The sequence below is a fragment of the Lytechinus variegatus genome, chromosome 3, assembly GCF_018143015.1.
Source record: "Lytechinus variegatus isolate NC3 chromosome 3, Lvar_3.0, whole genome shotgun sequence".
Lineage (NCBI taxonomy): Eukaryota > Metazoa > Echinodermata > Echinoidea > Temnopleuroida > Toxopneustidae > Lytechinus > Lytechinus variegatus.
The window spans coordinates 27872222-27898755 of NC_054742.1; the positions used below are offsets into that span (position 1 = coordinate 27872222).

General features: G+C 37.1%; 1 protein-coding gene across 4 annotated transcripts in view; it reads left to right on the forward strand.

The window, feature by feature from the left end:
- Positions 1 to 26534, forward strand: part of LOC121410680 — a 41540-nt gene that overhangs the window by 1416 nt on the left and 13590 nt on the right. Inside the window, exons 1-29 of one of the 4 annotated variants that reach the window (XM_041602921.1) lie at positions 7901 to 8135; positions 9485 to 9916; positions 10721 to 11143; positions 11626 to 12051; positions 12382 to 12819; positions 13192 to 14037; positions 14308 to 15150; positions 15478 to 15900; positions 16085 to 16513; positions 16835 to 17266; positions 17489 to 17896; positions 18083 to 18517; positions 18783 to 19208; positions 19374 to 19805; positions 20123 to 20542; positions 20966 to 20979; positions 21271 to 21336; positions 21597 to 21644; positions 21863 to 21916; positions 22189 to 22347; positions 22878 to 22922; positions 23330 to 23383; positions 23757 to 23810; positions 24023 to 24076; positions 24426 to 24479; positions 25003 to 25101; positions 25422 to 25574; positions 25932 to 26030; positions 26380 to 26478. In XM_041602921.1, coding sequence (XP_041458855.1) covers positions 7916 to 8135; positions 9485 to 9916; positions 10721 to 11143; positions 11626 to 12051; positions 12382 to 12819; positions 13192 to 14037; positions 14308 to 15150; positions 15478 to 15900; positions 16085 to 16513; positions 16835 to 17266; positions 17489 to 17896; positions 18083 to 18517; positions 18783 to 19208; positions 19374 to 19805; positions 20123 to 20542; positions 20966 to 20979; positions 21271 to 21336; positions 21597 to 21644; positions 21863 to 21916; positions 22189 to 22347; positions 22878 to 22922; positions 23330 to 23383; positions 23757 to 23810; positions 24023 to 24076; positions 24426 to 24479; positions 25003 to 25101; positions 25422 to 25574; positions 25932 to 26030; positions 26380 to 26478 — 8085 coding nt within the window. In that variant the 5' untranslated portion in view covers positions 7901 to 7915. Of the gene's footprint in view, positions 1 to 7900; positions 8136 to 9484; positions 9917 to 10720; positions 11144 to 11625; positions 12052 to 12381; positions 12820 to 13191; positions 14038 to 14307; positions 15151 to 15477; positions 15901 to 16084; positions 16514 to 16834; positions 17267 to 17488; positions 17897 to 18082; positions 18518 to 18782; positions 19209 to 19373; positions 19806 to 20122; positions 20543 to 20965; positions 20980 to 21270; positions 21337 to 21596; positions 21645 to 21862; positions 21917 to 22188; positions 22348 to 22877; positions 22923 to 23329; positions 23384 to 23756; positions 23811 to 24022; positions 24077 to 24425; positions 24480 to 25002; positions 25102 to 25421; positions 25575 to 25931; positions 26031 to 26379; positions 26479 to 26534 lie in introns of those variants that run through there. The other 3 variants (XM_041602922.1, XM_041602924.1, XM_041602923.1) reach the window with 3 other exon arrangements.

The window sequence follows — 26534 nt, forward strand, 5'->3', positions numbered from 1 at the left end:
TGTACATAATTATTAAGGCCTATGTCCAAATAAAAGGATATTATAAACACAATATCATGCTGAGCTTACCAACCAGACATATTTTGTATGGGGAAATTTTTCTTCTGATAAAAAACAATGAAATTGGTCCAGACAATAATTTGATAAGTTATGATCCATATCAGGTAGCTTCCTGAAATCGGTATAAAATTGTACATTCACAATTATTCATATTCTTTGAAGTATGACAAGAAAAAAGTGAACACCTGTATAAAAGAGATATTGATTACTAGTACTAATTACCCGCAGGATACAGTAAACTTATCTACTTCCTTTTGGTATAAATTTATCAGTTCAGTGAGTAATATACTTCCTGAGTAGGACCTGTGCTAGGAAAAAAATGATTGGAAAGTTTTGTAAAGCTTGATTTCAAACATCACAATGAAAATCAAAATGACATTAGAATGATGGGGAAGTATAAAATTGTCAAAACATCTTTAACTTAAGGATAGGCCTATGAGATGATTCTTTTGAAAGGTTGGATTCTTCCCAAAATTAAGTCTGTCCTTTAATCACAAATTTACATTCAGCAACATTAGTAGTCTACAGGATAAGATTCAGGAAATGGTCACCTGATAAAATTTGTGCCTGCGTGTGTCTTTTGTCTTTTATCTCGTTATGCCTAGACCAGCAATATTTCCACCTCCACAAAAAAGTAATCCCTTCAGCTTTTCAGCCCTTGGGAGCCACTGGGTCATACATATTGCTGCAGTTGCAGTTTCGTGGAGGAGGGGCGGTCCTATTCTCTCTCATTTCCTGCCTGTATCACTGGCCATGTCTATGCCCTTGGCGCAGCCAGACAATCGGCCTCATAGGGAAATGATATCTGCACATGTGCAGTTTGTGTATTCTCACCATCAACAGTTTTCTATCCTCCCCTTTTTTTATGCTAAGGTAGGCTAGTTCATATTGTTGCATCTTTCAACCCAGCACAAACTCAGCATCATCGTGGTGCACCCCAACCGATTTGCTGACTGAGTTATTTCTCAGTGGTGGGATGCAGGGCTGTGGTTGGTCGATTGCTAACCCACTTTTATTGTCAGCCGACTGTATCTGACCTTGCCTTGAATTCTCAACTTGATTTCCGCGAGGAGGCATAATTTTTACTTTCTCACTGAAATATTATTTTAGTGTCCTTTATATCATTGAGTGTTTCAGATATATGGGATGCTATCCGTGATTTCATTGACAACTAGATACAATTTTTTTTAAGTTATTGATTTAGACAAAGAAAAATCATTTGGGCTATTTTTTTGCTTATAGTTGCCATTATCATAGACCTTCATTGATTTTTTGAAACTTGAATGGAAGCAAATATTTCCTCAACAATCATTCGCACCTGTTATTTTTTGGAATCATAAAAGCTCCCTTGATACAAGAATTTTATTCTTTACTTGGCTAATCCTGACATAAATCAAAATATTTTAGCATCAAAGCAGAAATGCATGTAGGGCCTATATGAACTTACTCTCAAAATAGTAAACAGTGGAGACAAGTACAGGTGGGTCAAATACTATTCAATCCCTGTATGAGATAAATAATCCCATTTGATTATTTGAATGGGCACTCATAATAAAAGCATTAACACTTTTTCAGCATGAAGTTAGTAGCCCCATGATTTCAGGTAGGCCTACGCACTTAGCAGATACATGATCTATCTTGTCTACATTTTTACACTTTGGAAGAATGCCTCATTCCACCACCCCCCTCACTATTCTGCATGTAGGCCTGGGTCAAATTTAACTTCCTCTTGAGTTGTAGATTCAGATGGTTGTAATTAGTTCATGTGTCATATAGCGGTTCTTACCTGTTTTCCGTGCCACTAGTTGTAGGTGCAATATGTCACTGTAACTTTGCAATTTAGAAACATCAGTATCTCTTCAAAGAAGTTAGTCTGAATTATTATTACATTTCCCCATTTGCGATACTTCGAGTCAATTTTTTTTATCAGTATATTTCAGTTTGAATGAAGATTTTATAGATAAGCTCTCAAGGAAATTATGTTATGTCCATCAGTTTCTTTTAAGATATAATTTCTGTAGTGGAAAACCCAGGGTCATTAGGCATGTACAACACGAAAGTGCTACGGATACCTATTCAGGGGGTTCTCACTGTCTGGCGATTGCTTGTGTTAATGTAGGAAATTTGATTTCACCAAGAGGCCACAGAAGTATAGACAAAGTTGCACAAAATTGTTTTGAAGAAATATTGGGTATGTGAAAAATCTTTCTTCAACAGAGAATTCTACATAATCATTAAATTACAATACATGCCATTATTTTCATACTGATTGGCCAATTCAGTGGTTGTTTTGTAGAGATAGCTAGCCCCCTCCCCAAGAAAATTATACGCCCTATATGATTTAATTCTGAGCAGATAACATTTTTGATATGCCTCTGTCCATATTAGACATCAATTTGGAATACTATTTTCTCTAACATACTTCTGTCATTATACAACAGGCATTTACTTACTGTAGAAAGACCTTTTATGTCTAGAAAAGCTGTTTTATCCCTAAATTTGCCTTAATTTTTTTTATTAGATTTTATGCAGAAATGATAAGTATATTGGGCAATACATGTGATAAATATTGTTCCAAAGCATCTTATTGTGATATTATGAAAATATAGGAAGTAAAATCCTTAATTTTGATAGATATTTTTTTTGTTTAATACTCTGAGTGACATTTACATAGACCGTGTGTAAGAAATCCATGCAAGTCTGCAGAAAAAGGATTTTGAATTAATCATTGCTGTAGAGTGAAAAGAATAATTATATTCCCCAAAACATACTTTCCATAATGGCTGATTTTGCCAAATATATATAATAGATAACACTGTTTAAATGACAGAAACATTGAAATCAAAACATATCTTCCCTATGGTGATGTTAAAAAATGTAAGAAATAAAAATGTAGGTCTACCTGTTCGTTATTGTGTTTTTGGTGGCTAAGTTATTACACTGACATGCCATGAGGAATATATGTCTTAATAACAGGATGAATGTTTTTATAAGATCATTTTGCCCAGCAAAGGGGTGTAGTCTTAATTTGTAAATTCAATAACACAATTGGTTTTGACTTTCTTAATTGCCATCATTTTCACTAATACAGATAACTTTACTTTGTTTACTTGTTTGGCATTGAGAATTTCATCTTTTGGAAGATCCAAATCAAATCAAAAGTTTTATCAAATTAAAGCCATTGTGTACTCCATGAATTTGAGGAACTTCTTACTTAAAACAACATCATTATCCTAAACATTACTGATCAGATATTGCTGGTTGAGGCAGCTAGTCCATGTGCTTCCTCCTCAATATTTTACTAGCTCTCGATATTTTATTTCAACCATATCTTTTTAAATTTCTTAATTCCTTCCCTGCTTGCCAAGGCTGAATTAGTTGAGTTATAAAATATTTTTTTATTCATTATATTGCCTGATGAGTATGATAAAAAAATATGAATTATTACTCCCATGCAAGCTTGCATTCTTTTTCCATCAAAATTTTGTTTGATGTATTTTTTCATATGCCTTAAGAGATATAGATATGTAGTCCATGCATGATATCGCATGATTGAATTATGTCTCTGGAATCCAGTCATTCAGTATTAGTATTTATTCAATTCATCTGCAATTGCTTTATCCATCATGCATGAGTGGTCCCAATATTTTTGGAGTGGAGATTTCCCTCAAATAAATGTGTTGAATTATTTTTTGGGCATGACTGTATTCATGACGAATGTTATTTTATTTTGCACGAGGTAAATTTCACTGAGAAATAATTTTGCATGTATTATTTATGGATGAGCATGTTATTATGTTACATTTTTTAATGTGATATGTTTTCTTCCTTTGCATGAATGATTTTATTATAGCATGATTATCATCATGTAGGAACTAAGGTTCAAAATATTTATGAATGAAACTAATGACTGTGAAATGAATTCAGCAAGAAAAGGCCCTCAAAATCAGTGATTATTTTGTCTTTCCAAATAATTCAACAAATCTATTTGATTTGGTCATTATCATTTGAATTCTAGGCCCTATTATTCATGTGCTGAATTCAATTTTATTCAGTCTGATAAAGTAATAGTTTGCTTGTTAAATTTGTGTGCATGTTATGGAATGTGCTCTTGCTACTAATGCATTGTATTAATCTTTTTCACTCCTTGATTATTTTTTTTTCATTTCCCTGTTATGTTATTCCCCAATATTATTTCCCCTTGCCATACAAAAATATAGTCCGAATTCCAAATTCGATCAATGAAACTATTTTTTTTTCTTGTGAAGTAATTCTCAAGGATTTATTATTTAAGGAGTATTTCCATAGTGCGTCCAAAGTATTTAGGGGATGGTTTTTACAAAAAGATATTGGTATCTTCCCATTTCCTTTAAACAAGCTTCTATGAGCCAATTGAGCCAGCTGTGTTAATCTTACTTTTCCTCACACACTAATAAAATTGAAAACACAGGACATTTGATTTTTTCCATTAGATTTTGCACCTTAATTCTTTGACAAAGACACACACTCATGAAACAGTAAGAATGTCTAATATTTAGTGCATGAAAATTAGATTTGATAATATATAGTGAAAATAGTGATCTAGATCTTGAAGTAACTCGTAGATGCATGGAGTAGGATCTTCAATACACTGATTGAAATGCTGATCTTTCAAGGTGTCAGCATTTCTCAATAGCAAACCTAAATTATGGGTGAAATATATTTTTTGAAACCTAACTGATTAGATCAGCATATATTAATGAATGTTGATCCTATTGGGGGTGGGGAAGTTTTATTTTCTGCAATTTCCAAAATGAACTTGTAAAAAAAACGAGAGGAGATATTTGATCATTATAATTCCCAATTTTTAACTTGATTTTTCAATGAGTTTTTTTTTTGGTAAATCAATATCTTTTAAGAATCAACTTTCTGAATTGATTTTTGTTTATACACCAATCTCTGAAATCTATTTATTCTTTGATATATCTAAAGAAGGGATTTGAAATGACTGAAACAAGTATGCCCTCCAGTTTATTACAAAATCATGAAATGGTTTTTTGCTTTGATTTGTATTAAACATACTGTGATACATCCTTTTTTTTTAATCTTGGAAAACATTTTCAAAGTGGAAACCCTGAGTAAGAGGCTCATATATACTCTTGTATATGCCTTTGAATTCCATTTTTTGTGTGGGAGTAGAAAGGTGGAGGGCTTAGTTTTTAAAAGTAAAAACTAACCATTTAGATGTTGCTTGTTTGCATAAAGGTGTTTCTTGTCTTTGTGTGTTGTTTTGTGATGTTGTACCGTAATGTAGTTTAGAGTTGTAGCATGTATATGTCAGTATAACTCCTACACTGTAGGAATATAGGATTCAAAGAGCTAATAAACTAATTAAGGCCTTGTAGGCCCAGGAATGAGAATGCTCTGTGGCTCACAGAGATGGAGGGAGTTCTTCTCAGTAGAGTCTGCATGAAGTTTATCAATAGTGAATGTTGAACTGCATGTCAACCACAAAACAAAGATGCCAGGAATGCTAACTTGCATGGAGAGAGTGCATGCAGATGAAGTAGATGGACTTCACAAAAAGTTGTATATGTGTATGACATTTGTTTTTGAAAAGTAGTTAAAAGTGATATATTGGCTTAATTTGTTCTCGATATTACCTGTTTGCCTCAAATATTTCTTTCTCCATCGAAGTTATGCATTGAACAGTGTTCTTTACATGAAAAAATGTTTTAAAAGCAATGATTTGAATCAAGATATTTGATACTTTTGAACCTGATAAAATATGGCACTTTTTCCCTTCTCATTCGCACCCATCATGATGACATTTTCTCTCATGACCCTTAGATGTGCTTCACATTCAGAAACAAGTATGAGTGTTATTGCGTGCGTACATTTCTTTTCACTCGTCAACATTTTTACCACTTTTTACTTGATGTTTTTGTTTGGATTTTCATTCATTTCTAATTATCTTTCTGATTTCATTTTGTTTAATATTTTTTAGTTACAGTTTGTAATATGATTTCTTTTGTTTTCATTATCTGTGTAAATCAATGTTGTGTAAACTTCACTCATAAGCACCTTCAGTAATTCTACATGAATTTCATAGCACCTTCTTTTTCAAATTCAATTTCTTATCTGACTCGATTTTGAGGAGTTGGTTATGTGAGATACTTGCCATTCTGCAACCATTTCACTGACCACCACTCCATCATGATATCGCCATTCCAATTTGAATCCAACACACCTAACACATGCAGGCTTGCTTGGCCTTTTCTCCACCCCACAGTTCACTGTCATTCATGTGTGCTGTCATAGTTTGAATGAGAGAAATTTAATAACTTGAAAAATTAAACCGTTTGTTATCTTGTGTCTTCACTTTTTGAAACCATGGAAATTGTTGACAATGTTTCTTAGAGTTGGAATCTTTTTATCAGCTGGGTTATGAACGCCCTTTGAGAATCATGCATTTTGTAACATTGAGGTGAGTACCTGATTGAATTACCATGTGTTATTTTGTATGTTCTGCATCTAGGTATTTTTCTGCATGATGCACTTATGTCATGTTATATGAGCATCCAATTCTTTCCCTTGGAATATCAATTATTTAAACTGTCAAAAAAAGTAACCAATACCATAATAATGAAAATTAATGTTATATTTTACCATCTCATGTTTATTTTAAAAAGGGTTGTGGTTCTAGTATGTGATTACAGATTTTGGGGAAAAACTAAGATCATCTAGTCACTGAAGATTAATGTGCTTCAAATTTTCAATATTGAAAGAATTGGATGCTCAATCATTATTTCTCTAAATTATAAGTCTGTTGTTTGTCAATGAAGTGACAAAGAAAATTACTTTGCCCCAAAAGTGATATCTGAAAATCACATTTAGTAAAAAGAAACGCAATTATTTAAGCTTGAACAAATCTGTTTTTCATGCCATCTGGAGAATTTTGAAGGTCTTGAACCTTTAACACGAGTTCCATTTAAAATTTCAGTTCATTAATAAATATGAAGAACTAAGGAAATTGATATTTATTGATTTCTCATATGAAAAGAATTCCTTGCAACCAAAAAGTTAATTCACAGAAGCCAATAGCTCAAATAAAACTCTTTGGTTAGTCAGCTCTGCTGTACTATTTATTGATTTGAACTTAAGTATTTCCAGAGTCAAAGTGCATTTCTGAACCATCTTGGCAAATACAGACTGATCTTTAATGCTTTATTATCTCTGCATAATTTTCTCTTTATTCCTCAGGCAACCCTTCTGATGTTGAAATATATGCAACTTGTTAATCTAAGCTTTTAACAGAAGTTGATAGTAAACTTAATCTAATGAGTTGATTTATACAGACTTAATGAAAGTAATAGCAGAGTAAAAATTGTCTAAACATTTATGCGAATTTGAATAAATGTTTTGTTAACTTAAATTAAGAAGAAAAAAGTAATTTTTCATCTGATATGATGTTGGGTTAATCAACATTTAGTCAACAATCATCATTAATTGCTGATAAGAAGAGTCAATAGAATGTTAAGTATTCAAATAACATTAATTTGATTTAATAGGGATAAAATATTTACTGAATGTTAACCTGCTTTACTAAAGATATACCTGCATCTCTGTCCTTTTCCTGAGCAACTTCTTGTTGCGACCCCTCCTTTATCCTCTTAATCTCCCTTTTAAGGAATCAATAAAAGTGAATGGTTTGTGATTAATATTCATATTATAAGATAGTACTGTGTTTTGATATGACATACTGCATGACTCTATTCTCTCAATGATATTCAATGCTCTTGACCTCTGCTTGATGTTCCCCTCCCCCTACCCTCTGGATGCATGAATTTGTGCATGGGCACCAACCCTGACAGGCATGCTCAATGTTGATGATTTCAACAACGCCCAGGCCGACAACCTACCCTGTGTGTACCGTGGTTTGTTGCAACCCCATGGCAAAAAGTGGAAGGCTAATGAATGCACCACTTGCACTTGCAACAATGCAACCACCACATGCCAGATTGACACATGTAAAGTGCCCAAATGCCCCAACCCTAAAGTTGTTCCTGGAGAGTGTTGCCCCCGCTGCCCGATTGGTGAGTCTGGATCGGATTGAGATCCTTGCCTGATAGAAGTAGCCAGAACCCTTCATCACCTGTGACCAGCCTTGGACCTCTCATTGTCCCTCCTTCATCTTAATTCCATCCCATTTTCTAGCCCACTGGACCTTCCTGTCCATTCATATTCTCTGATCTCCCTGTAGAATGGAGTTGTAGTAACCAGATGATCCTTCAATCAGCCCATCATCACCCCTCACACCTTTCATTTTCTTCCCCTGGCTTTCACTCCTGATGTACAGTAGGTCTATTGGTTTCTTTTAAGAACCTGACATATTGCTTTGTCTCAGAACTTACTCATGAATCTTTTCTTTTTCTTTCACCATACTACAATTTTTCGATCATTTGTATGCTTTAAGCACTATTCTCTCTATTTTTGTGAACTTTCTTCATATCTTTTCCTTTTACCAATTCCTCTCATATTTATATCCGCCCTTATTATTTCAGTTTATTTTATATTACCTGCCCTACAACTTCAACATTCCTTTCTTCTTTTCTTCATAAATAGTTGATAGGCATCCACATTTCTTCTACCAACCTTTTCTCTCCTGCTTATAGATGTAGCGAGGTGTAGCCTTGTTTCAGGAGCTCCACCTTTGAAGACAGCCATTCCTTTGTCTATCATTTTGGTTGCTTCTTTGATTTTGCTCTTTATATCCTTCATTTATACAAAGAATCTGGATATATTTCTCGGCCTTTTACCGTATGGTATTTATTGTATCATTTCTCCAGACTCTTGTTAAATCATATACGCCACTAGATAGTTGAGGCTTTAGAAGTTTCTCATCTATTTTCCATCTTCAATGCCTATCCCGACATATTCACCTCCTATTCCCTTCTCCCTTTCCACTTCCCGATCCCCCACTTCCTTCCCTTAATTAAACTAATTTGGTTTTGCATGCTAATTGCATTTGTAAGTTAGTATGGCGATAAGTTGGCAGGTTACAGAGTAAGTTATTGTTGAGCTTGGGCTCCAAATGCAATTTTCTTAGTTCTTGTTAGGGTAGTTGAATTTTATATTTTGATTCCTGTAATTGGGTGGGTTCATCATACTGTTGCGGGTTGTCAGTTTTCAGTAGGCAAAGAAATGCAAATGAAACTTATATGCTTATTATTATTCTTCTTATAAATCTAATGTATCCATATGTGGATCATATGCTCGTTTTTGTAGGTTACTTAATGGTAGAGTGAAAGGGGAGTATAATGGAAAGGGTGTAGCATAGGAGAGTAAGGTGGTGTAGAGTAGTGACATGTAGGTAGTTTGGTAGGTAGGGAAAAGCACTTGGGTTTGGATGTTGACTGAATGGACATACCTATTTATCTCACAGCTGTGACCATAACAAATGTGGATGTGATGCTGAGCAATCCAGCTCCAATATCGGAGGGCATGGTCAACAGAGTGCCCATCGATGTGAACATAGACTTGAATAACAGAAAGACTCAAGATGTGTCTGGCACGGGGCTGTGGAAGCTCAATGTATGGGGATCACTACGTGCCGATGGTGCCGGGAACCAGATCTCCTTCTCAGAGCAGGCCCTCTCATTGAACCAACAAAATTCACCCGTTGAGCGGGGGGCACCATTCTTCTTTCGCAATGTCCCGTATAACCTGGACATGAGGGGGGTCAGTTGCTCTGAGATCAATTACGTTTGTGCACGCATTAGAAAGGGGAACGATCCGGATCCACAGTTCACCTTCAAAGGGAAGCCCAACCAAGCTGCTACATTTGCAGACTGTGCACCTATCACTGAATGTTCAGGTGAGAAACTAAGTAGATTAAGCTTTTTTTCAAGGAATATGTATAAATGGTTTTTTTTAACATTGTGTGGATGAGAGTTGTGGTGTTTTCTTTCATTGATATCATTCCAGGCTCATTTCACAATGTAAGCAATGCTGTAAATCAGGTCATGTCTGATTTTTAACTCAAATTCATTTCCAGAGAGTTCACCAAGTATATTTCATAAGGACATCTCCATGCACACGAAAAAGGGGCACATTAACATGTATCACTGAACATGCTCATGTCATGAGGGAAATTGTAACCCATTGATTCAGCGTTCATTTGCTTCAGAGAGGATCCCTAAATACCCCAATAAAGAATGGATGTTAAAGTTCTTTAAATAGGATAATACTGTTATATTTGCTGTCTTGTGATTCAAATAAAAAAAAGGTTTTGACAAAATTTTGTATGCCAAGAACAAGTATATGTACCTATTCTTCATGGAATAGTGTCTGGTGATGTGTTGTACAGATTTCATTTTCCTACTGTCAAATATCAAGGAAAACTTGTCTGATCAAGACAGCCTCCATCAACCTCGGCCCTGTCCTTTGAAAGAGGAAGTAGTTCATAACCTGCTTCAGAGTGCTCATTCATATAGCAGTTGAATTATTCATCCATGTATTATGATTCTGGTTTCCTAGCAGTCTGCGCAATTTTGTTTGTGGTCAATCTTAAGTAGCTTAAAAATACATTTCTTCACCTCTGGTTCAGGCATCATCCTGAATAATACTCTTGTGGTCTTGCCAAAGTTAACCTGATTGATTGCTGATATTGGTGTTACAGGTGTTCAATTGCGAGGACTTACCTGGTGGGTCCAAGCCAGCAATGTGATCGCTGGCATTCCCAATCCTCTCAACATCACCGCAGAGGTGAATTTTGTGGAAGGCGCTGGTGATGTTTCTGGAGAGAATCTCTGGCGGCTTGGAATGTTTGGAAGCCGCAACTCAGATGGATCGGGACCCAGGTTCAATTATGTGAGACAGACTCTGAATGAGTTTGAAGCCTCCTATCCATTGACGAACTCAAGGGATATTAATTTCCAGTTTGCTAGGGCCAACTTTGACATTGCTGCCATAGGATGTACTGAGTATGAATACATTTGTGGAGAGTTCACCAAATCAGATAATCCCAATCCAGACTTCAGCTTCTCTGTCTACCCACGAGGAGATACCAAGATAACCTGTGAAAGGTGGCCTTGTAGAGCTGGTGAGAAACAACTTTTTTCTGTATTTTGATTGGAGTTTAAGCCGATAAAGTGTCAATAAATGTGTAATATACTCTCTATATATTCTAACTTTACAATGTTAAGGAAGTGAAATGGCTGTTGAATCTTTGTTCACTTTGTGTGAAAACAAAATTTAAACTTTTTTTGCAATACCCTTGTTCAGCACTAGTTTTGTTTTCAAAGTACCTTTTAAACACTTCTCTTACAAATTTAGTGATTGGGTATACAAAATCTAGACTAAGATAACATCCTGAATTTCATTCCCTAGTTGATGTGTTTTTATAAAAAATACACATGTATTTTATTTGGTCTAGCTCGATCTTTATCAACTAAACCTTCTTTTAAAATTGTAAAATATACCCATTAAATTTAGTAGATTCGATGTCTTTGCTGATGGATATGTTGTTTCTTAACCTTCTAAATACTGCCTATATATTCAACTGTGTTTTTCTGTTCTTTTCAGTTACAAACATTGAGGCTGTTAGTGCCATCCCAGTACGAGGCAGCCTGGTAGCTGGTCGAGCAGACAATCCTATTGAGATGTATGTCAAAGTGAATGCATCTGAAGCTGGTAGTGTAGGTGTAGCAGGAGAGGGCCTGTGGACACTCTCATCTTTTGGAAGTCAGAATAGCAGAGGAACGGGCCAGAAATACTCTCAGACCAGACAGATCCTTACCCAAGATCAACAGAATACCATGCTTGTTCTGGGTTCCCCAATGGAGCTTGGTAGGGTGTCCATGAACATTGATATGACTAACTATGACTGCAGTCAGATTACCCATGTCTGTTTAACCCTCAGTAAAGGGCAATCTCCAACCACTGTCTTCACGCTTGTTCCTGTTCCCAACTCAAATGTTCTCACCAAGTGCATCCCATACCAATGTGCAGGTAGGTGTTCAAAGAACTTTATTCCATTTTGTTGGCAACTAGAAAAGCTTAAACCTTCAGTGAAGTATATGACTAATTCCACATTTACTTAGAGAGATGAAGCATTCATTAAAATAAATGGCTTGATTGGAGGAGCATGTTTAAACATTATTTTAGCTGTGCTTTGTAAAAAACAAAATCTTTACATGATAACCTTGTAAATAATGAAATCCAGTGTTCATCTACTCACAATTGGAGAATTAAGATATTGTATTTTAAGTATAAAATATTTGATATGTTTAAAATACTTCATGGAATTTTAAATGTCTTGTGCCTCTCATTTGTTTGCAGTGGCAACTGCCAGATCACTATCTTGGGAATACAATGCCCCCTCAGTAGTGATAGGTCAGCAGAGTGAGCTGACCATTGACACCGAGGTATCATTTGTGGACAACGAGGCTTCTGTGGTTGGATCAAATCTCTGGCAGTTGGGAATATTTGGTAGTCGAAACCCGAACGGCAGAGGACAAAGAATTGGAGAAAGGAGACAGATTCTCAGATCAACAGAAGCATCTACATCCCTTGATCCTAGTACAGCAGATGGCTTACATCGACTCAACATCAACAACATAAGAACAATGTTTGACATGAGTTCTATTGGATGTGGTAATTTCCCATACCTTTGTTTGGAATTTGGACAAGCTGATAGGCCAAGACCTCCATTTGAGTTTGCTACTGAAGATGGGACAGACACAGTCGTCAACTGTAAACTGCTGCAATGCGAAAATGGTAAGTAGATTACTGGAACACCTAATTTATCTGATTAGCCCGAGGGGGGGATGTTTCACAATGAGTTGAATGCACAATATTATTGATTAATACGCAGTAGCATGTATCCTATAAGCATGAATTGACCAATGCGCTGATGCCTTTTATTCAGCAAGCAACCGGACTTCTCAGGGCAACTCGATATAAAGTCATACTACACTCGTTGTGAAACACCCCCTGGTATTGCATTTATTTTCACGAAAGCATTTATTTATTGCATAAAAGTGTTTATTTAGATGGCTTTCCTTACAGTATGTAGTAGAAAACAGTATAGATTGTAGATGCTACCCTGTTTATTCATTATACCTTTGCTCTGTGTTTTCTTATTTATAGATGTTATGCTGAATGAATTACATTTGACACTGGAGGATGGTAGAATTCTTGATGCAAGACCAGAGAATCCGCTCATATTTTCTTTGGAGGGAGTACTAACAGGTCCAGGTGTGCAAGGAAGGGACTTGTGGACAGTCTCATTGTTTGGAAGTGGTGAACCTGATGGACTTGGACCTCGTTTTGGCCAAATGGACCAAATCCTTGATACCCGTCAGAGGAACAAGCCCTACGTGCCAAATGAAAATTTAGACTTTGGAAATATTGACCTTAATTTTGACATGAGTTCTTATGAATGTGCCAGGATCAAATACATGTGTGTTGAATTTTCGAAAAATGATCAAACGTCGGTGTCATTCACACTGACCGCAATTAGTGGAGATACATGGATATCTTGTGTTCCCATGCCATGTGAAGGAGTCATAGCCTCAGAACTGAGATGGAATTACCAAGCGCCCGAAGGTATCACCCTTGGTGCTCCCATTCCTATCTTACTGGATGCTGAAGTTGACTTTAGTTCAGTATCAGCTGATGTTACTGGAAGGAACTTATGGGCTTTGACACTCTACGGTAATACCCTGGAGAGTGGACGAGGAGATATTATTGGTATCTTGGAAGGCAACATCCTAAGCAATAAGGCAGCTAGCCGTAACCTTCTTGTTGGAGATGACAGTTTGACATTTAGTAATGTAAGAAGCGAGAAAGATCTTAGCAGAATTGGATGTCTGCATGAAGGATACCTGTGCCTCACCTTTGGACGAGGAGCAAATCCCAAGCCACCCTTCAAGCTACTTACAACAAGTGGAGATGATGATATAGTTAGCTGCAAGAAGGTACCTTGCCCAAGAAGTAAGTAGTCTTAAATCACTTAAAAAGTGTGCCTGCCAGAAAAAAAAATCATAACAAGTCTGTATTAGCTTCTAAGACATTTCATATTTAAAAAACTATTTCATTATGATTTTATATCAAGCATTTCATTTAACCTCCAAACAGACTAATTGAGAGGAATTAGATTCAATTCTTTTTACCATGTTATCGAACTAAATACAGTTCAAAAGCATTTCGGACTAAGTATAGCAAGACATGAATTCCTTTTTTCATCTCTTTTTATGTTTACAGATGTTGAACTGACAAATATTGATACTGCCTTTGTGAGTGGTTCTTTGATAGAGGGCACTCCTAGCAATGAAATTGTTCTTTCAATGACTGCAAGCAGCGCACCAAACTCCAATGGCATCAATGGGATCAGTCTTTGGTCAGTGAATGCCTGGGGCAGCCAAAATGCTGATGGAAGTGGGAAGCGCATCAACCCAGTGGAAGGGGAGGTCCTGAGTGGTGCACAAACCAGCATCAACCTGACTCCTGGAGGCATGATTGACTTCAGAGATGTTGCCATTGACTATAGCATGGAAGATGTTACATGCAGGGATATAAGTTATATATGTGTAGAGTTGGATAAAAACTCTGGTGCCAACGTGGAGTTTACTCTTGTTGCAGAGAGAGAAAACATGAGGAGATGTGAACCAGTCTCCTGCTCTGGTGTTCTTGCAAGATCTTTGAGTTGGGATTTCCGGGCTGACGAAGTGCTGCCCAATCAGCGCAGCCCGATCACCGTCCAAGCAAGTGTTCGCTTTGATGAAAACAGCTCTCCTCTTACTGGAAGCCGTCTCTGGAGGATGTCCCTCTTTGGGAGTGACAGTCCTGAAGGTGATGGCAGAATCTTTGATCCAATTCATCAGGTCCTTGATGCTCAAAATCAACGCAAGCCTCTCAACCCACAGTTTCCCCTTACATTCAACACCGTACCCACCGAGTACAACATTGGTGCAATTGGTTGCGGTGAATACCAATTTTTCTGTATGGAGTTTACAAGGGCAGATAATTCTGATCCAGCTTTTGTGTTTGACGTTGTTGGTGGAGGAAACAGACTTGTGAACTGCAAGCAGCTGCTTTGCAATGCAGGTGAATTGATTAGTTACATACTTAAGTACTTTTCCAACAGTACTGATTCATGAGAGGAATAGTACTGGAGGTTCAGAGTAGACAATACTGTCTTAAACTGATTTTGGTGTGTGTTTAGAACAGTGCTGAATTAATTCATATCTCATGACATATGTATACTATGATTGACTACTGTATTTCAAATAAATAATTGCCAGCTCCCATGTGCAAACATATCTGAATTGAATCTGACATTTGTCTTCAGTATTGTTCTATCATTGTTTATGTCTTAAGCTATGCAGTGCTTTGTTAATGTTTACATTTTTCATTTTCTATAAATTTTCACAGATGTTATACTTCAGGGTATGACCACCAATATTGTTGGGAGCCCTGTAGTCACTGAAGGAGTAAGAAATACTGTTGACATCGACACCTCTGTCTTCTCTAGCCCTGAATCTCGTCCCCTAGACAATAGTCCCGGCTTGTGGCGGTTGTCTGCCTACCTGACACCCACTCCTGACTCTCCTCTGCAGTATAACATCCAGAGCCAGGTACTGTCAAGGCAACAGGCCAGTAGTGCACTCAACCCTGGAAGCCCCATTGACTTTGGTCCTGTCTCTGTGGATGTGGACCTTAGCCAGACCACTTGTGAGCAGGCTGGTTACATTTGCACAAGACTCAGCAAAGGTCCATCTCCTAGAGTGGATTTCAATCTGCAGGTGGTACCAGACCAAAGTGCTGTGAAGTCATGTGAAAGAATTGAATGCAATGGTTAGTATTGTTTTCTTATGAAGAAAAACTTGGATGAAACTTCAGTATAAGAGCTCAATGATTTTTTTTTTCAAAATCAGAATTTTTAAAGTTGAGATATCTATTTTTACCTAATATGCTTTGATTCTCTTTTCTGAATTTAATTTGTCATTACATTTGTTTTTTTTTTTTGCTTCATTTGCAGGGGTTCATCTTCAAAACAACATTGACTGGACATTCAATGCTGAAGACTCTATACCAGGAAGGCAGACACCCTTGTCCATTACAACCAACCTCATGCCATTCCCAAACAGTCGTGATATTACTGGTGACAACCTGTGGGAAATGGGTCTGTATGGCAGCAAGAACCCAGATGGTTCAGGAGAAAAGTTCAACTATGATAACCAGATTCTCAGTCCAGAACAGGCAGGCACATCTCTTGATGGTGACAGCCCATTCTTCCTTGACAATATTGACACTACCTTTGATGTTGGTTCTGTGGGATGCACAGACTTCAGATACCTGTGTATTGATTTCAGAAGGGGCAGGAACCCATCCACTGACTTCACGTTCCAGATAGGAGACACAGGAGATGACACTATCACATCCTGTAAACGAATGGCTTGTGACTCAAGTAAGTAAATAATTTCAACTAGTTTCAGTTTCTGTTTGTAAAGATTTGTAGGGAGTTGGAAGAAAATATTCTCTTGGTTTGGTTTTGCCTTGATGATTTGTTAAGGCTACTAGTTCTTGTTTAACGGTGTTTTTAGTCCTTCACTTCATGCATGCTCTCAATGATTTGTATTACATGCCAAATTGGATAAATTTGTCAACCCTCTGTGTGAATTATGCTGATTAAATCACATGTGTGTGAATTATTCTGATTAAATCACATTTTGTACATCATGGAGGTGAAAGTTAATTTATCTTTGTTGTGATTTTCATTTTTTTACAGATGCAATTGTGTCTGACCTAGTACCAACTCTTGGTAGTGATGTTGTTTTGATTGAGGGTAACCCACGCAATGGTCTTGCTGTTGATTTGCGTGCTGTCACTAGTCCAGAATCCACACCAATCCTGGGAGACCGTCTCTGGCAGGTTGATTCTTTCCTGAGCCGAAATCCAGATGGTTCTGGTCCAGAAGAGGCACTGAACACAAATATCCTCAATCCATTGCAGAGTGCTTGGCCTTTGAGACCAGGTATAGACATTGATTATGGCCAAGTGTTTGTGGACGTGAACATGCAGGATGTGTCCTGTGCTGAGGCACGCTACTTGTGCTTCAGAATGCACAGGAATGCAGATGCAACAGTCAGCTTTAACCTCCAGGGCAGTCCAGATGATTCAGTGCTTACCAGCTGTCAGGACATGACACAGCAATGCCAAGGTATGTCACTTTCCTTTCAGTGTTGTTCTGATGTTAATCATTTTGTAGAAATCTAAAACTGAAATAGGAGACAGAATTAAATGCATCCAAATGAAAAGCATCACATTCTTTCTGTAAATATAAATATTGTGAAAACTCATTTTCCTTTTCTTGTAAATTGAATGACCACTGTACATCATCCTTAATTTTGCCATAACAAACAGATTGTTATTTTCATTTCAGGTGTGATTCTCACTGGTATTGATTGGAGCTATGATGAGTCTGTGCCAAGGAGACTCTCTATTGCAGCTTCTGCAGATGTGACATTGAACAGCAGAAACCTTGATGGGTCAGGCTTGTGGAAAATGGGCATATTTGGTAGTACCAATGCACGAGGACTTGGAAACCGCTTGGGCCACCAGGAGCAGATCTTGAATTTATACAATCAGGGGCGAACTGTGAGGCCACCCAGTGCTATCACTTTTAGGAATATTGAAAGCAGGTTCAATATTGACCAGTTGGGTTGTAACAGCGAATATCAGTTCCTCTGTCTTGAGCTCTCTAGAGGTGATGACCCAAATCCAGATTTCTCTTTCCGAACCATAGATGGTGACGATTCTCTGATCTCCTGTAAACAGAGAGAATGTAGAGGTAAGTTTCAAATCTAGCCATCTATTTATTCCTTGTAGAGAAAGATTCAGTTTGGACACTGTTCTCAATGTTATTGGATTTGATGACCATAATAAGGGTTGCTTTAATGTCTGACATAAAAGAGAAACAGTTAGTGATTTAATAGTTGTGATATCTGACCATTCAATTCACCTTTTATTTCAACAGCTGTCATAATTACAAACCAAGAAACTACACCATCTTCCTTTAGGCTACGAGAGGGAGAACCAGTCAATGAAATCAACTTGAACACTGTAGTTTCTACATCAAGAGAAGGTGGTACTGTCACCGGGGATCAGCTGTGGCGTCTCGGCTTCTACGGCAGCACAAACTCTGATGGCACAGGGCAAAGAGTTGGTTACCAGGAGCAGATCCTTCCCTTTTATGATGCTGATCAAGATTTGAGGACTCCAGGAGACACCTTGGATTTCTCCAACCTGAATGCAAACTTTGACATGACTGGAATTGCTTGCTCGGAGGTCAGGCACCTCTGTACTGTTCTCTCCAAGAATCCTGCAGCATCTGATGATTTCACCCTTAGCACACGACCGAATGATGATGTTTTGACGAGTTGTTTCCCAGTCTCGGATAACGCTTGTAGAGGTGAGCTATGATGATAATCTAGTATTTTGTGAATATTCATTAGACAAGTGTTTGGCTCATGTGATATAAGAGGTCTACTTAACAATGTAGGTAATGATACCTTCCTTCCTGAATTACATAGGATAATGTCATTACAAAAAAAAATTGTGCCAAACAATTGTGGGTTCAGATTTATGATTTCATACCATTTACTACACAATAAAAATTGTTGCAAGATTTGTTCTGAATAACATTTTTTTTTAAATTTTCATTTATCTTTAATCAGGTGTAATTATTACAGACATGGAGTGGTCTTACACAGCAACTAAGCCCAACCCTACTCAACCCGATAATTTGGACATCACAATGTCTGTGGACTCTCTTGAAACTGCTTCAAGTATAGAAGGGAGAAGGCTGTGGCGTGTGGGCATCTTTGCCAGCAAGCGCAGTGATGGAACTGGTCCAAGGCAGAACGCAAAATATCAGATCCTGAACACCAACCAAGCACGGAAGCCACTGGTTGCAGGCCAGAGATTTGAGCTTGACAGCATCTCCACCAGGTTCGAGCTAGATGAAATCAACTGCGACAGTGGTTACAGATACCTGTGCTTGGAGTTTGCTAAGAGCATGAGACCACTACCAAATTTTGAGTATACGACAACAACAGGAGGGAATACCATCATTCGATGTAAAGAACATGAATGTGATAGAGGTGAGTCACAAATTATTTAATTTCTTTTTAAATGGCTCTTGCAGTGTAATGATGTAACCATAAGCACTGAAACGATAGAAATTTGAACATTTATATTAAACATAACTAAATCGTGGCTACCTTTTAACATAGCTCTACATTTTTCTTCTTCCAATTCTTTCCCAGGTGTGAAGCTTATGGATCTGGAGACAATACCAGACAGCAACTACCAAACAGTGATAAGCCAGAAGAGGGAGAATATCCTTCAATTTGATATGATGGCAGCTCCTGCCCCTGACACTTCACCCCTTCGTGGTGTTAACCTATGGGAACTTGCCCTTTGGGGCAGTGACAATCCTATTGGCGAAGGACCACGCCACAATGAACGCACCGCCTACAACCTCAACAACTATCAGAGGAATGTTGCTGTTAATCCTGGGGATGTTCTTCGCTTTGGAACTGTTGAGACAACTTTCGATATGACAGGATTGGGCTGTGATGAGGTCAGGTATATCTGTGCACGTCTGCAAAAGTCTAGTGAAGCTGTGCCAAATTTCCAGCTGTCTGGGGTGCCCAACAATAGAGTTCTCACTCATTGCTTCAATGTCAGGTGTGCAGGTTAGTGAAAATTATTATTCCCATCTAGTGAAGATAAAAAAGGAAGTCAATATTTTTCACGAGATAAATATTCATTTTCAGATTAAGGGAAATCTGAAGTACTTGCCATATTTGAAAGTGAATATCTAGCATGTTCTGGTTAAGTGTCATCTCATTTCAGGAATTAGAAAGGGTCAAATTTGAATAAATATAGCTGTACCAGAAACTAAAAGAAAAGAGTTCTTTGAATGATTTTGATATTGTCTATTTAAGAAGATTTAATACACTTTTGGTAATTTGTTTTTGTTTCTTTTTTTCTTCTTCAAATGCAACTGCAGGAGTGGTAGTAGACAATACAGACCTTTCAGTGTCTAGTAACAGCCTTGCAGATGGTAGTGAGGAAGTCTATTTCTCTGTCACCATGGGTTCCCAAGACCAGAGTGCAGATGCCAGGGAAGAAAATATGTGGCAGTTGTCAGCATACTTGACCAGCACCCCCGACGGATCCGGCAAGAGGGTTACTCTCGGCGAGGATATCCTCACTGCCAGGGAGTCCAGTCAAGCCCTTTTCTCAGGCTCCCGTACCGGCTTCTATGATCTCCGTGCACGGGTAGATCGAAACACCCTGGATTGCACTGCCAGCAATTACCTATGCGTAGAGGTGACCCGTGCACCGAACGCCCCTAACACATTCTCTTTCACAGGCTCACGGTCAGACTCACTTTCTTCTTGTGAGCGACTGGAATGTGCCAAAAAGCGTAAGTGGTGTTATAGTGGTGTGGCACCAGAAATGTGAAGCAGAGACTGGGCATAAGTTCCAGATAGAGACCCCTATCATTTTAGATCAGTTCACCCTTGCATGTCATTTCATAGGGGACCAATTTGCATGTTGAATCAGCCATAAGGAGCAACTTGTTCAACCAAGTTATGCTCAGAGTTCTTCCTCTGCCATATTTTATCCAGGTTCAAATGGAAATACATCAGGTTGCATGCTTATGTGTGTTTTGCATGTGTGAAGAATACTGTTCTAATTATACTTTGGAGAAAGTATACTTTGAGGCAATGGGATAGAATATTGACTGTTTTGGTATGGTGGAGAAAAAGTTTAATATTTGTTTTCTTTGCTATTTTTCTCTCCATGATTTGTCATCCCTCTGCTCGCTATTCTTCATATTCATCAGCTGCCGGGCAGTATGTAAGTGTAACTTTCATTGAACTATACTTCTAAAATACATTGTAATCTATTTTTGTGCAAGATCAATATATAAACAAATTCATTGAGAAAAAAAATTGGCAATGATGTGAAGATGATGACTTTTATTGCTTAATATAATGAATATTATTCTCAGATATTATAACAATAAGGGCAATATCAAATTGACTTTGAAACTGATAAAGATTCCATGCAACATACTTACACTGTAGGTGCGTTATTCAATTCCATCCCATATTGAAGATGTGATAATTTTTTTTTACAACTCAACAGTCAGAAGGCCCTCGTGGAGACAAGGGACAGAAAGGAGAACCTGGTGATGCCGATATAAATAGTGCTGTAAGTTAGCAACACTGCTTTCATATTGTTTTGTAAAGACAGGATGAGGAAACTGGCTATATAAAGACCAAAATGCTGATGCGTGCCTGTACTTCCACATTAACATTTCATTCCTGTTTCAACATTCTTATTCAAAATGCATGAATTTGAAGATGACTGGAAAATAGATAACATTTAATTTGAAGGTCCATGTACATAAACCTTTTTTTATTTGATGGCTAAGTTGAGTATCTTCTTTCTTTTACCATTTCTCCCTGCAGAATTTCCCCCCTGGTATCCCAGGACCAGTTGGACCCCCTGGACCCACTGTAAGTTGGTCTCCTTTCTCTTGTTACAAATTTATTTTGTTCTTTCTAGATGTTTGTGTATTTAAAAAAAAAAGAAATATAATTTGTATGTGTATAAATTACTTATTTTGTGAAAGATTTATGAAAGGTAATTACTATTTGTTTATAAAGGTGTGAGACAGATGTTTCATTGACAAGATATTTCCATAATTTTTTTTTTACTTCTTATTTCCAAACAGGGACCTGCTGGACCCGCTGGTAACAATGGACCTCCAGGACCCCCTGGACCCCGTGTAAGTTTTCCAATCATTCTTAATGGATTCATAAACATACACAAGATAACCTGGTACTCTCTGTAAAATCTAGTGAAATTTGAATCACTTGTGAATCAAACTGTTCATAGAAAAAGAAGTAATGAACTAAACCACAAATTAAAAAGTAATATATCCAGTTCATTCTTATATATTTTTCTATGCATTTTGTTGTCAGATTTTGAAGGTAATGAATGTATTTTCATTATGATTGTCATATATATTCATATTCTCTTATTAATATTATATTGTAGGGAAACCCTGGTATGGATGGATTGACTGGTTTACCTGGTATCCCTGGACCTCCTGGACCCCCAGGCAAGTCAGGATCATTGGTTGCATCCGCTCAGACTACCTCCTTCAACAAGGGACCCAGCCTTGCTGGATACCAATACCCACAGGCACAAGCTGCTGTAAGTCTTTACACAAGGTTTTTTGTGCATAGTCGTTTAATTACGTTTTCCCAATGTGAGACAAAATTTATGGCATTCCCAATGTAGGTTTTGTACTCGAATTTGATACAGTAATATACTGACAGTACTTATGATTTGATTCAGTCTAACAAAATGATGATTGACTGTTCATTTGAAAAGATATCAGAATAAAAAAAGTCAGAATTCATTTTTTACCTAACCCTAACCCTATGTTCTAATAAAAAAAAAGAATAAAGGGGCTTACTGCATGAAATGCAATGGCTTGTTGAAAATAGGAAAATGCTGTAGTGTAAGCTTGATCTCTCTTTTTTAATAAATACCATCATTTGAGAGAGATGAAAATCACTTCTTTTTCAGCAACATTTGATTGTACATTCAAGTTTATTCCTAATTATGTATATTAATTTGAATTTATGATAAAAAAAATCATGTTCAGAAAAGCTTTTCTTTTGTGAGACTTTTTGTAAGTGTATTGTGGTAAACATCTAAGTACCCTTCTTGTCATACAGGGCACCCCCGGACCACGTGGACCCCCAGGACCCCCAGGATCAAGGGTAAGTTTTTTCAGATTTTTTTTTTCCCTGCTAAGCAAGAAAGTTAAAAAGTTTTCGGACAATTGTCGATGCTGCGTTGAATGAAGTAATAATGACTTTTGTATGTAGTAGCCCTAGGCCATTCCTAAATGAAAGAAATTAATTTTTTACATATGATGTAGTGAATCTGGATGGGGGAGGTTGAATAACTGATATCATAAGCAAAAACAGGTCTTGTTTTCTTTTAAAAAACAACAAAAAATGGAATATATTGCTTGATTTCTATCTGATGTTTTATATTTAAAGATTTTTGTATTTGCAATTCTATGTTCATATGTATATTTTTTTTAACATTAAATAAATGTATTTTGCAAGTACACAGTTGGATATGAAAATACATTTAATTGCTTTGTAATTTCACCCTCCAGGGACCCCAAGGTTTGACTGGACCTGCTGGACCATCTGGAGAGACTGGACCTGCTGTAAGTCATCTTCATTTTTCTTTCTTTTGTATGTTTTGCATGTGGTATGATGTGCTCGACTCCCTAGTGATGATAACATGGGAGTCTCAGAGCACAATCATGAAAACGATTGGTGAGAATTATTTATGATAAATGTTAGATCGTAGTGTTGATGTTGATAACAATGATGGTGGTTATGATAGTATTGGTTTCTTTTATTTTATTTAGTTTTCCTACACTGTTGCAGAAAGATATCCCATAATCTTTTAGTTCCCATAATTTAAAAAAATATATTGATATTGAATATCTATTAGCACAGGCTTGCAAAATGCATAAATGATGAAAGATGGTTTTTATATGATTGAAATTTTCTTCCTTTCCATTTATATATCAGGGCAACTCTGGACCACCTGGACCCCCTGGACTCCCAGGACGCCCTGGATCTGATGTAAGTAAAAATTCCATTGAATTCACTCATTATTCTATGAGAGGAATTATATTAGCAATATTTTAAAAGACAAGCTCTTGCTCCAACTTAACAATTTATATTAATTCTATTCTTATTTGGATAATGAAAGATCTCTTATTTGTTTAAAGGTATTTTGACACTGTACTGCCCCTATTTCAGATGTAAAATGTATTTCTCCTCTTTCATTTTAGGGAGATGATGGTGCCCCAGGATCTCAGGGACAACGTGGACCTGCTGGTACTCCTGTAAGTAGAAATCCTTTACCTAAATTCCAACATTTGACACTCTGCTCTGGTTTTAATACTAGGTTTTTGCAGACTACTGGATTAGATTTCAGAGTAACTTTTAATCCTATTCGGATAATAATACTACTATTTCTGTTTTGAAATACATAACTCCTTATCAATCACTCATGATGAAGATAATGATAGGAGTATGAGCAATGTAAATTATGTAGCACAAGCGGTTGTCCAAACTAAAATAGTACATATACATTGAAACATTTGGAGAAGAGTAACAATGATTTACAAATCAACATAAAGTTGGAGAAATTGATGAGTAATATCTAACTATGTGTTTTCCTTTCAACACTAGGGATCCCGTGGAACCCCCGGAATGCCTGGAGCCCCCGGAATGAAGGGACATCAGGTCAGTAAACCTTTATCACTTATTGGTGTGAAAAAAGATCAGTATAATGCTCAAGGAAAACTCCTTTAATAGTTCAAGTATACTTTTATTTGCCTTCGCCACCTGAAGGTAGACATCATAGATCATTTCTTTGGAGGATGGTATGAAGGGGTGAAGACATACATAAAGTGTAACATGGAATGGAAAATCATGTGATATCCTAATGAATAGTAACTGCTTTTAAATGCTCAAAATAACCATTTGAAGATTATTTATGGTTCTTTTTTGTGGGGTAGGAAAGTGAGTGGTAAGTAAAAGACAAAATCACCCTTTTTAGGTCAAGTGTATATTGCATTAAAATATTGGAATGGTTCATATTCACCAATCATGTCAAATAAGAATCTGGTTGCAAAAGTTGTTCCTTTGTTAGTTATGCTGAGATCACCACCATTGGTGTATCTACTCGATCAAGTGTATATCATAGAGAGATAGTTATTTCTCCAGGCAGCATTGAGTATCAAGATTTCTTTTCTATACCTCTCAGGGTCTACCTGGTCTATCAGGAAGCAAGGGAGAGCGTGGAGAGACTGGAGAGCGTGGAAGTGATGGAAACCCAGGACCTGTTGGTGCTCCAGGACCTGCTGTAAGTACTTCATGTTGGTACCCCAAAAAAAATCAAATAAAAAAAAACATTCAATTGTCATGACTTCATATTTTCTTCATCTACCACATTTCTGCTAACAATTCCTGTTGTTTTCTCCTTGAATGTTGTAATGTGTAATTAGTAATAACATTTTCATAAAGACCACCTGCCTTTTAATAAATGGCTGTTCTTCAAGATAGAGTGACATTTCTTTGGAGACTGCATTATTTGTATATGTTGTATTTCTCCATGAGAGCTGAGTCTATCTTACCTTTTATTGTGATCTGTCATGATGCATTGGTCTCATTATTTTCCTTCAGGGACCATCTGGACAACCTGGTGAACGTGGCCGAACTGGACCCGCTGGACCTCAGGGAGACCGTGGAGCAGATGGAGCCACTGGATCTCAGGGACCTCCAGGATCAACTGGACCTGCTGGAGCACCAGGAATGCCTGGAATTGCTGGAGCTAAGGTGATACAATAAAACCATTTCTTCTATTTATATTCCTGACACAAAATACTTTGAATGTGAGGGCTGGTAGACATTCTAACAACAACAAAAAAGAAGGGAAAGTTTATTTAGTGGACACCTCCTGCTGCATCTACAGTAATAATGCCATATTTCATTAATAGTGTCAAATGTTGAAAGATATGTGACTTATTCATCACAAGACTACTAATTTATTATTAGTGATGAAGATATTTATTCTATGATTGGAACCAATCTGGTTTTATGCTTGGTTATTTTTTTTTACTATTGAAAGATTTTTGTTGTTTTCCCATAAATGTTCAGGAAATTTTAATGTAATGGATTGTTGTTTATATATAGGGAGATGCTGGATCACCAGGAGCCCGTGGACCACCTGGACTCCAGGGAGCCCGTGGAGAGCGTGGATCTGAGGGATCACAAGGACAGACTGGACCTCCAGTAAGTAGCCCTTGATGCTTTAATTGTGTAATTTTTTTATTCAATTCTGATATTTGTTGTTTTGCTTGTTTAATTTTAATCTTCCTTGCAATCAACTTGATGTTTAGCTTTAAAAGAGAAAAGTAAATGGTTCATTTTAATACGTATATAGCCTACCGTCTTTGATCAATAGTGTTAGAGCAGTGCAATGGAAAGCAAATGACTGACCATTTTCAAATAATGCTTCTCATACAACATAGAGTATTGATGTTTGTTTTTCAGCAAATGATTTAAATGAAAAAAAAAACATTATGATTAGTATATTTCAGCTGTCATTAATTGCAAAATATTTTCAACTTTTTTCATGTAGGGTGTCCCCGGACGTGATGGATCAAATGGAGCCAAGGGATCTGCTGGACCCCCAGGTGCTCAGGGAACTCCAGGATTCCCAGGAGCCCGTGGACCCCCAGTAAGTTGATTAAGTTCCTTTCATGAATTGTTCTGGATTTAGGGGAGGGGAATAAT